We start from the raw sequence: 11,556 nt of genomic DNA, 5'->3' as shown, positions 1-11,556 counted from the left end.
GAGTCAGACCAAGCTAAGTTGGCAGCGATTTTGGTAGCCCAGCCTGTGCAAGTGTTATTTGAAACGTCAAACTTCTATGAAATTACATCGAAGCGTTTGAGATGTCTGTGTGAAATTATGACGTTTAATTATCACACACACAAGGCCCGTGCCCGGCCCCCCTTCCTTAGGGGGCTCCGAAGGATAGACTGTTACAATATCCCGTATTTTATTACACCATATCTTTGACATATTTAGGGACGGGCCACTTACGGGCACTAAGACCTTACTGAGAGGTGTTACTCTCGTGAGTTCGTATTCGAATCTCAAATTCGTATTCGAGCCAATCGTGCAGTCTAACGCAATTAGTTGCAACCAATCGCACGCGTGATGCGAACGCATACACTAATCGCGTCGTTGCTGTACTGGCCCCATTCTTATTGCCCGTAAGGCATGTCCTTAGATATATGTCAATGACCCATAATAAATATAAGATCATAGCAGAAAATGTTAGTTTAATTCGCTTTATTTATCTGACTCTATCATGTGTATTATATATCGGACTACGGTGGTTAAAAGGTTAATATGAAATAAACTATTACAACGATTGTTAAAATGTCTTTTTTTTAGCACTTAGCAGGTGATAAGTACCTACTTGGAATGGTCTTATTTAGATTAACTTGGCCACAACAATTTTTAGTTTGTTAAACATCAAGTAAAGTAGTAAAGTAGATATAGCTCTACCGTGTATATGATTTTTTTCATTCGCACAGTCGTCAGCATAGGCTAAACGGTTCAAAATACTGTTAAGAGAATAAGGGAATGTGAAGGTAATTCTGGTTCATTTAGATACTTCAATTGCTGTCTGAAGAATAATATCTAACATAAAATCTAAATTTTATTATGAGATTTACTGAGATTTTTTACAATTACTAATTTCTAACACTGGTAACATCTACTGAAACGTCAGTCTATCTACTTTATGTCATTATCAACAAATTGTCAATGACCGAGTGAATGAATATTACGTACGGCCTGTGTTAAAAATTAATAAAGCACGTGTTAAATCATCTCATAAACTTATTATAACAATATACTTTAATATAGTCAACAAGGATGGTACGTATATATAGACTATAACTTACATCGTGACAGTTAATTAGTTATTATAAGTCGCCGTAGAATTTGGGTTAACATTTACAATCAATAGTAACGAGTAGTATGCATTTCAATTAGAAATGAATGCTGTTGTGAAATGGATAATGAAGATTATATGTGATATATTATAATTCAAAGTATTTAAAAAATCTACTGTTTTAATTTAAATAAATTGTTAACTTTTGTGCAACAAAAGGTTAACTTTTGTGGCTTTTGTACTGCCGGTGTTTTGTCTACGAGATGCGGTACATTGTAAGCCTTCTAAGATTTATTTAGTTTAGATTAGAGAATTGTCCTTACTCAGTTTCGGAAGAGCACCTGATTTAAATTTTGCTTATGTCTCATGTCATGAATACACTAAAACCATACATACCAAAACTAACACTTGATATTCCCAATTCTAGACCTTGCGAAGATTACACTGACATGGTGGTGACAATGTATACATATCTCATAGAATCACCATACTTGATATGATAACTTAGTATGGTCTGACTCTATTTTAACAGTACTTAACATTTTTAAGTACACAGACAAGTCTAGTAATCTTACCTCATTTGACTATAAAAAATATTCTAGTGGCTCAGTGAGCTGTAGACCTTGCGAACCCCCATGGTATGGCTATTCTGAAAAAACTCCGAAAACTGAATCTACATAAAAAAAAACTATTTAATTATTGGACCTGCTCATAAAATTTCATGAGAATTGGTTGAGAAATGTGACCTGTAGATGAGAACATCCGGACATACAAAAGCGTTTTTGCCCAATCTGAAATGGAGACCTTCTCAGGCAACTAAAAATCTTGACAAAATGTTCGGTACATGAAAATAATTTTGTGGTCGCTTGTAGAAATAGGGATACCTACCTGACTATTTCTGATTTCTTTTATTATGTTATCGAGTGAGTTTATATTTGTTCTTATTTGGTTTTCTTGCTTCAGGATGTCCTAACCAGGCCTGCGGAAGAGTTTGGAAATGATGAAACATTGGAGCACCTGTGGGCTGCAAAGGCTATGGAACACAGTGACATTTACTTTAACGTAAGTGTCATAATTGTCAGAAAAAAGACCTTACTACCTAATGGTGGCTTGCCTTACTCTTGGGTCATACACAGAGGGGTATTGAAATATTTGACACCAATTAGATTCACCGCCCCATTTTGTGATGATAATTTATTTCATTTAACCCTGTTTGCCGCCATTATCAGCCTGCTGCCCCGGACCATGACTTTGGCCCTACGGTAAATACCCTGGTCATACATGTTTGTGATCAAAAAAACTTGTGTTTAAGAGGATAATTGACTTCCAGTTATTCAAACACATTCTACTTACAAAATAATTAAATAGATAAATACAAAAGTTACTCCTTGATGCAATGTAAAGCTTATGTCCCTTTTGAATGTTTGAGGATATTAAACTCACAGAGAATAGAAGGGTTGAAAAAACACTCTGTTTAAATGTTGTTCTTCAGTGGTTCAGGTAAAAAATAAATAAGGCCTGATAAATAAGGACTAACCTTAATTCCATGGCGAAGGGCCACTTGTGTCACTTTCGCTGCGTCCCATTTGAGGCACACCACAAGTTGTGCTGGCTCAGCAGCGGACTCTAAGCACGCGAAGTACTCTGCGTTGGAATAAGAGACGGGCTGCGGTCCTCGCTCTGGGTCGTATCTGGTCAACAGGTCTCCATTGCGGTTCAGCAAGGAACCTTTGAGCCAGGTACGACCCAGGGGGGATTATTTTAGATTTAGTTTTATAGTTTGTAGATTTAATGTTATTTTTTTTATAATTAATTTTAACGTGACATGTTTTATTTATTTAGAAATGTAACTTTTTGTATTGTTTGGTTGTAGTCAAATGTAATACCCGTGTTATTTAATTTTATGTCAATAAATTTAATTTATGTAAGGTTCATTGTTATTTCTTTTTTGTAAACATCTAGAACATTTGTGTTTCAGGTCTTATGTTCAGTAGATACACGGTTGCTACGCCTCACCCCGCAAGACGACCTAATATACACACACTTCAGGCAAGACTTCCCCGACCTTAATGTAGCCTACATCAAAGAAAATGAAATTAAAAACAACCACAACAAAGCAAAATGGCGTGCGTATTGCGAAAAATTCAAAAATATCATTGAAGACTACAGTTTTGGGACTTTGATGAGAGCAGACACAAAAGGGGACTACTCAGAACAGAATACCATACTAGTGCCAAGAGTGCAGTTCTATGCTATAGAAATTGCTCGGAATCGTGAAGGATTGAACAATGAAGTGAAGAAACGGTTCAAATGCCAGTCTAAAGCTAATTTAGAGGCTCAGGAACACAAAACTGCTGTCACCGCGTAGGTCTTAGAAAATGTGTCTGTTATCTAATTACCACCAACATTTTGATACATTTTATATCGAGTCATGGCAATTAGCACTGCAGGCATTTTTTTCAAATGGCCGTTTAATTTTAAGGTGTTGCCAATACAGATTAAGTTAAGAAGTCAAAATAAGCTGAATTTTTTTAATTACATGAAATTATTAAGCTTAAAATAAATTTAAAAGTGGAAAAATTACTGCCTTGGGTAGATTTGAACTCAGGGCCTCTGGATCCAATTCTATTCTCTCAATTATCTGTCAGTTTAATATCCAGAGACCGCAAGTAGGTACAAGTCTCACTAAGGCAGTAATTTTTCCACTTTTAAATTTACATGAAATTATATTTGGCCAGCAGTTCTGAAAATAAAATCTTTAAAATACTTACTTATTGTATGGCGCCTACACTGTTCGTAGTTTTTGGTCAAATATTGTTCTATTTATTTTCTTTTTCTATACCTACCTACCAAGGAGAGTTGTAACAAAATATTTCGAATTTTGGATACTGAAATTTTGGTACAGTGTCAAGGAGCCATTACAATAATTACCTGAAATATTTCAGTGTTATTACCACTTTTTTGGAAGAAGAAAGAATCTGATTATAAATATGTAAACATGAATATTGCCTCGGGCATAAGTGTCAATAGCCAGCCGTGTAGAATTATTTCCATAAAAGCCTATTAGTGTTAAGATCTCTGGCCATTGACTACGACGCATATCAACGCGATAGCCAAAATCACTGGTCCTTACAAACTGTTTATGAATAATTAAAAAAACCTAATAAACAGCCATTGTTGAAAAGCGTATTTCAATGGGCTAAGATCATTATTAATAAGCCTACATACCTTGATATAACCTGTTTACCTTTGGCTGCTAAGTATTCAGTACTAGTTTAAGGAATAGGTTAGTAAAATGAATGAGGTGCTCAATAACTCATACATTTTGTGTAATAAATTTTATACTACAGTTTGGTGGATTATTTTCACGCTCTTTCCGAAATTAGCCCAGTAGCAATTATAATGGTCGGTCGTAGCTCAAACTGCTCAAAACCGGGATGAGTGGAAGAAGAGGGGGAGGCCTTTTCCCAGCAGTGGGACACAATGGGCTCGTTATAATATATACCGGGTGTTTCCTGTAACACGAGCAATAAATTAAACTGTAGGCTGTACTCCTCAAACTCACCAACATTTGTTCAGCAACTTTTAAAAATAACTTATGTTTTAATTTTTATTACACATTCAAGTTAATTCTAAGACGCAATGTATTGCGAATTTTGTTACGTTTAAAGCGTGACAAGCAACGTCAAACACACTGATGTCAGCGTACATTGAAAATAATATTTAATTTGTATGAAAAAGATAAAATCTTAAGATTTCATAATTTTAAAAAATTGTTAATCAAAAGTTATATCGTTTTAGGAGTACAATATATGGTTTAATTATTTGCTCGTGTTACAGGAAACACCCGGTATATAATATAATATAAATTACATATATAAAATTGATAGCTAGACGGCACTGGTCTGTGTAGTAGAAACGTGAATTACGTATACTATCAAGATTTTCTTACCTACATTTACATCGAAATTTCGTTATCTGTCTCTGTCGCTCTTGTAAACTTCCAACAGGCAGATCTAACGAATATGTTTGCGGTAAGCCCTTTCGATTCCTGCAGTTTTCCTAATCGCACGCTAGATTGCGCTATTCCATGTGCTAAAATTCTGAATCGCGCTATCAAGATTTTTCATGCAATAAGGTCCCCAGATATCAGCATATTTGTGTAGTTTATAAATCGTACATTAGATAGCGCTATTCTCTATAATAAAAGTTTTTACAGTACATATGGGGCTACTTTATAGCACTAGTGCGAGAAGTAGCATATTACGTTACTGTGTCGAACATTTAAAGGGCCATATGTACTGTAAAACGTACGATACATGTGCGAATAGGTAATTCGCAACTCGTGTCGATTTAAAACACTCCCTTCGGTCGTGTTTTAATTTATCGCCACTCGTTTCGAATTTCCTATTTTTCGCACTTGTATCGTAATGTACTATTAAATATTTTGTCTGGGTAAATGGCCCCAGATTCTAGCAATTTTGTATAGTATCTGAATTTCACGTTAGATGGCGCTGTTCCATGTAGTAAAAATCCTGAATTAAGCTATAAGATTTTTCCGAGGATAAGGGGTAGCTAATTTCTATCCACAAGGTATCCTCATTAGTTCGTTGAAAGTAGGTACACGCTAGAGAGCACACGTATCAAGATATATCCTGGGCTATAGTCGTGTCATAACGTCCATGCTTTTTTAAATTAAATCAGAGTGTGATTAACTTAACGAACTTGACGTTTTTGCAGTCTTCCCTTCTTAGTAAAAGTGCTACTAAGGTACTCCCTTTGCTTGTTGATAAGATACCCGACATGATAACCCCCGTTTAAGGCAGCCTATTTGACGGACGGGTAACTACGGAACCCTACACTGAGCATGGCCCGACATGCTCTTGGCCGGCAGGTAAGATGCGAATGCGCTTTTCAGTGGAGCGTAAGCAGAGTTTCGTATGCTGAAACCCTATAAAATATTTTAATTTTATCATCAGCAGCAACTGTAGAAACATTGATACAACCCCACTTACGTACTTTATGTCGCAACAAGTTGGTGATATTTTATGCAATTTATTGCCGACTGAACTTTAGTCGCAAACTCATGAAAGGACAATTATTAAGGCACATTAAGGTATTGTTGGATAAAATAGCCAAATTCCTAATTTCCTTCAAACTGAGTTGTTAAGAGGTTTGCGATTATAGCCGACGCTGTCCTCTCGTAACTCCAGGTCAGCGGTACCTCATCCTACGGCCCGCCGGGCCTTTTTAGGCGGTAGCCAGGTGATCCTGGTATAGACAACCTTGCTATCCCAACGTCACTTTAAGCAAATTCATCTTGCGGCCTAGGGCTAAAAGGCAAAACCGTCTTAGCGGCCCTCATAAAAGAAATGTTGAGTATAGCTGGCTTTTGCTTTTACGGCGAAAATGAGCATAAGCTAGAATAAATAAAATCCAATAGCGTGTTTTATCTTTTTTATTAGCTTAAAATCTAGGTGTTCACGAGGTCTCCATGGCGGTGGCGGTCTCCTCAGTGTACTTGCCCTTGTCTTTGCCGAGCGCCGCGAGACGGCCCTTCGCTCTGCGGTCGAGGATCGCCTTGCGGTCCTTGTTCATCTTAAGCTTTACGATAACACACTGAAAGAGAACATATGGTTAGATGATGTGCGTTTGAGGTTATCTTTTTAATCGGTGGGGTTTTTATCAGAGCCATGGAAGTGTATCAGCAGTAGCCGTGCTAGGCGTATTGGCCATCAGTCGAGACTTCAGGCGTTAATACGTCTTGGCACGGTCTAAGTTGAAAAATGATCATCATTTAAAATTAATAAACATATTGGTTACAAAGAATGGAACTAAGATGAAGAGGGCTAACTAAGGTCTATGTCTATTTTTATGGTTCTGTAGCCAAGTGGCAAAAAACGGAACCCTTATAGATTCGTCATGTCCGTCTGTCGGAACTGAAACTCAAAAATTTTTTTTTCATGAAACCCATACGTGTGGTGTATCTATGGATAGGTTTTCAAAAATGATATTGAGGTTTCTAATATCATTTTTTTCTCAACTGAATAGCTTGCGCGAGAGACACTTCCAAAGTGGTAAAATGTGCCCCCCCCCCCCCCCCCTGTAACTTCTAAAATAAGAGAATGATAAAACTAAAAAAATATATATATGAAAACTTCCACAGAAAATTGGTTTGAACGAGATCTAGTAAGTAGTTTTTTTTTGTCATAAAATTAAAAAAAATATTTTTTTCATCAAACCTATACGTGTGGGGTATCTATGGATAGGTCTTCAAACATGATATTGAGGTTTCTAATATCATTTTTTTCTAAACTTAGAGAATGATAAAACTAAATAGAATATATGATATACATTACCATGCAAACTTCCAGCGAAAATTGGTTTGAACGAGATCTAGTAAGTAGTTTTTACTATACATCAAAATAAAAATAAATTTTTTCATCAAACCCATACATGTCGGTTTTCTATGGGTCTGCAAAAATGATATTGAGTTTTCTAATATATATTTTTTTCTAAACTGAATAGTTTGCGCGAGAGACAATTCCAAATTGGTAATTGTGACCTGTGGTTAACAGTGTTAACACAACTAGTTTGCCCTTTAGAAAATCAAATTAAAAAGTTGTGATATTGGTCTGAGCTCACATCACAATATTCACAAGATAATTGTATTAATAATTGTAAAGAATATACAAACTCATACAAAGTGTTTAGCTGAGATTGCTACTAAAAATGCTATACTGACAAAGCACCATTTATTTGCCTCTCTAACAACTCCTTTTATTCCCTCATGGTAAAAAAAAAAGGTGAAACATATTACAAACCCATATATTTTTTGCATATAGTTTTATATCAATCACATCATTTTCATAGTACTTATGTAATTTGTTGTTCATGTTCAAAATGAACTATCACAAGAGCCAAGCAGGCAAGTAAAAGTTTTTAAAAATCGTTACAGCCAAACTGCTGATTTCTTTCGCTCAATGTGTTAGAAATGTAATCTACATCACAAGGGCAATACAAATTTGCTTAACACAGTTCATTCCCATAATGCAGAAGAAAAATAATTTGTTTCTTTTTTTTACAAAAAACTTATTAATATCTTATTTATTAACATGAAAAGTTGAGAAATATTCTTTTAAAACTATTAACATGTTTGGACCAGTAACATTAATTGTTGCTATATAATATGCAATATCTATTTGACTGAACATGTTAATGTGCTGTCTCATACTCCTTTACACAGGATACATTAATTTAATATTACCTTTATAATTAAAATACCAAACAAAGTTTCGGAATTACCTTTGAGGGGTGGATGCCAACATATGCACTGGCTCCATTGGCCTTCTCACGCTGGATCCTCTCAATGTAGACAACGAATTTCTTACGGTACACCTGGACTACTTTGCCAACCTGCTGGCCTTTGTAGTGACCGCGGACAACCTGAAAAGATGTAATTAAATAACATTATAACATCAACAGGTTGACTCTTAAGGCGAGTTCAGATTTGGAGTTTATTTAAGCTCTTGCTTTGTATTTTTTGTTAATAATGTAAAAAAAAATTAATTTGTCCAACAAAGGTGCCAAAAGTCTCTACTTTTGGTACCTTTGTTGGACCTCACGCGACAGATTTTAAAGGTGTATTCTTGCGTGCATTTAGAGACTAAAATGTCATACAAAGTTTTTTGAAATTGGTCTTGTTTTAGAGATATGTGAAAATTTATGGACACTGCCACTATGTGACTTGGTATGGAGTTTTAATCTGAAAAATAAAAAATATTTACTTATTTTTTGTAGTTTTTTTTTTTCACCAAGATGTAAGCTGCAGTGTGCAAAAAACTCAATTTTTTTTAACAAAACGCATATAACATATTTTGCTCCTTATGACCTCAAAGAATGTGTGGTTAAAATCGGTCGGGTTTTAGAGTTTGAAATAGGTTAACCTTTATTGGTAAATTGCGAAGTCAGTGCAGGGAGAAGTGGCCCTGGTTGTTACAAACAAACTCTTTATTATATATTATATTCTAATGGAATGTTAAACATGAAGGCTAGGGGGCAGCCATTGGAACAAATTAATGTAGAAAAGCCAATAAAATGACAGCAGCACCAGTTGTGCACCTGGCAAATACACAAGCAATAAAATTATATTTACTAGCCTATTAGCAAGTTAATTGTTAAAAATTATTTTCAAGAAACCTGGCATAAATATGAAACATAAGGCAAAACAATCAGAGCCATATTTTGAACCATGGTGCAACCTGGCAACCAAGTTCCAGTGTCACCGAAGAAAACCTTCGGCACCACTTTCCCGAGGAAGCAGTGATTGCAGTCTGTGAATGGTTTGTGATCATCATTTCATTTTGCCTTAGGAATTTTAAATAAATAACCTGTGACGTTTTAAGTCAACATCAAATTGACCACATGTATTGTATATATCTACATTTATGAAAATAAGACAAACCCCTCAATTTTTTTTTTTTTTTTATAGGTACTAAATGTATAGAAACTAATCCACTAAAATACAATGAAAAAAAAAACATTAAAATTGACTATAAACTAAACAGGAGTAAAAGTAAACAAAAAGAAAGACACAAATACAAAAATTAATCAAACAACCCGTCCCGAGCCCTCCCAGACGCAAAGGTGCCCATCACGCTCGCCGCGTTGCCACGCTGAATCGCGATAGACAGCCTCTGCATCAGGAATGACCCGGAACGAGGGTCATGACCCCTCTCCCTCAACCGCCGCCCCAATTCGCCCAAGAAAATTTTGGCCTCGGCACACCAACACCCGGACGTCTCTACCGCTAACGGGACAAACATATATCTCGACAGCAGCGCCGAGTACTTATCGCGCTTTCGGAGTGCCGCAAATTCAGCCGCCGCTCCTGCCGTCCGGACAGTCCGGCCAATGTGCGAGGCGGCAAAAGTGCTGACACAAGTGGCATCCCAGAGAAGACACTTACCCCTTTCCCATGGTACAAGAGTCAGCCCGTCAGGTCTTTTGCCATCGGACCGGCTCAGTCCTGGAGGCTCCATCAAGCACGGTACATTTGCTGACAAAAGTGCTCTCCTTACAATATCATTTAGGGCATGGTGCCGTGGAAACCTCCCCACGCCCCGACAACAACTCAACGCATGGTGACCATTACTCTCAACCATAGTGCCGCAGATGCATATGTGAGGTTCGCAAACATCGCAGCCCAGGCGAACCCCTCAATTGGCATTTTCGAAGCGAATATGTATTATATCACTGAAGTTCTAAGGAATCTAAAATATTGTTGCCCTGATATGAGATTTTGCAGTTCCTCAAGTGCTGTAAGGCTTCGTACAACATTGATTTTTGGATGTTAATGTGAGTGTTACTAGTTGATCAGCACGAATTAGTCAACTTAAAGATGAACTTGGTATCCGTCTCAAATATCCTCCAGTTACCAGATATCGAATTTTTCGAACATAACCTATAACAACTTTCTATAAAACAACATTAAGAAAATTAATATAAGGTTTAATAAAAATAATTACCTGTACTTCGTCGTCTTTGCGGATGGGCATAGATTTCACGTTGAACTTTTGCCTCAATTCCTTGGATAGGGGTGAGGACATGAGAACTCGTCTGATGTGAGAAGGTGCACTGAAATGCCTCTTCCTGTTCTTCCTCCTCGAGGAAGTCACGAGCTTGTTGTACTTCATCTTGGTCCTCTTCGCTGAAAACCGAAATATCACGTTTAACCTTTACTTTGGCTTAATGTTTAGGTTAAATGTTCCACTCTGCGTGCGAAACGTCAAACTGCCGCGACTAATATTTCTATTGTGAACAAACGTAATGGCAAAAATACGCATAGTGTAACAACTAAAATATATTTAAATATTATCCAACAGTATTTTCACAACGAGTTTTGTAGAAATTAGTAAGATTCTTAAGGATTTAACAACGTACCCTAAACAACACGGCAAAGAACCGAAATAAAAAGAATTTGTTATCTAGTGTTGCCATTTTTCGAAAAGTAATAATGACTAAATGTCATTTCATACACTAACAATTTTTTTGTTACCTACTTTAAATACACATTTGTGTAATGAGAACTAAATAAAAGACGATATAACTATTTTGAAGCTAGAGTTTGTTTTAAATTTACGTTGTATGAGTTTTATTTAAATTTATATTGTAGAGTTTGTTTTAAAAAGGAGTAACTTTTAATTCCTTTAATTTTCACCGTGGACGATGTAAATGGCAACACTAGATATATTTGCGTTCCATAGTACGAAGTTAACGTTTATCTTGCATACTCGCGCTATCTACAGTCCGTTTTTATTGCAGCAGAAAGAAGGTAAGCGATTTCGACGTGTCTTTTTATTGACAAACACTTGAAAAATAAATCACGGCAAATAATGTATGTAACAATTATAAATCATACTCTTTTACATTCTTTTGCAAGT

General features: G+C 36.2%; 2 protein-coding genes across 2 annotated transcripts; one reads left to right on the top strand and one right to left on the bottom strand.

Moving 5' to 3' along the window:
* Window positions 1-939: 939 nt before the first annotated feature.
* On the top strand, window positions 940-4,463 carry LOC133522731 (protein PBDC1). Its single transcript, XM_061858156.1, has 3 exons — window positions 940-1,098; window positions 2,078-2,176; window positions 3,093-4,463. The coding sequence occupies exons 1-3, from the start codon at window positions 1,096-1,098 to the stop codon at window positions 3,480-3,482; spliced, it is 492 nt and encodes a 163-aa protein (XP_061714140.1). The 5' UTR covers window positions 940-1,095; the 3' UTR covers window positions 3,483-4,463.
* A 2,093-nt stretch (window positions 4,464-6,556) lies between these two features.
* On the bottom strand, window positions 6,557-11,141 carry LOC133522730 (large ribosomal subunit protein uL24). Its single transcript, XM_061858155.1, has 4 exons — window positions 11,057-11,141; window positions 10,642-10,823; window positions 8,420-8,560; window positions 6,557-6,733 (listed from the first exon to the last, which is right to left on the bottom strand). The coding sequence occupies exons 2-4, from the start codon at window positions 10,807-10,809 to the stop codon at window positions 6,596-6,598; spliced, it is 447 nt and encodes a 148-aa protein (XP_061714139.1). The 5' UTR covers window positions 10,810-10,823; window positions 11,057-11,141; the 3' UTR covers window positions 6,557-6,595.
* Window positions 11,142-11,556: the final 415 nt, after the last annotated feature.

The sequence above is a fragment of the Cydia pomonella genome, chromosome 11 (assembly GCF_033807575.1).
Source record: "Cydia pomonella isolate Wapato2018A chromosome 11, ilCydPomo1, whole genome shotgun sequence".
Taxonomy (NCBI): domain Eukaryota; kingdom Metazoa; phylum Arthropoda; class Insecta; order Lepidoptera; family Tortricidae; genus Cydia; species Cydia pomonella.
This window is presented reverse-complemented; position numbering and strand designations above follow the sequence as displayed.

Bases quoted from the DNA above. Each gene is read 5' to 3' on its own strand.
- LOC133522731 (XM_061858156.1), top strand. The intron at 2,177-3,092 runs GTAAGTGTCATA...TTTGTGTTTCAG, and splicing joins ACAGTGACATTTACTTTAAC to GTCTTATGTTCAGTAGATAC.
- LOC133522730 (XM_061858155.1), bottom strand. From the start codon at position 10,809: ATGAAGTACAACAAGCTCGTGACTTCCTCGAGGAGGAAGAACAGGAAG. The intron at 8,561-10,641 runs GTAATTATTTTT...ACATCTTTTCAG, and splicing joins GCAAAGACGACGAAGTACAG to GTTGTCCGCGGTCACTACAA. The intron at 6,734-8,419 runs GTAATTCCGAAA...GTTCTCTTTCAG, and splicing joins TTGGCATCCACCCCTCAAAG to TGTGTTATCGTAAAGCTTAA.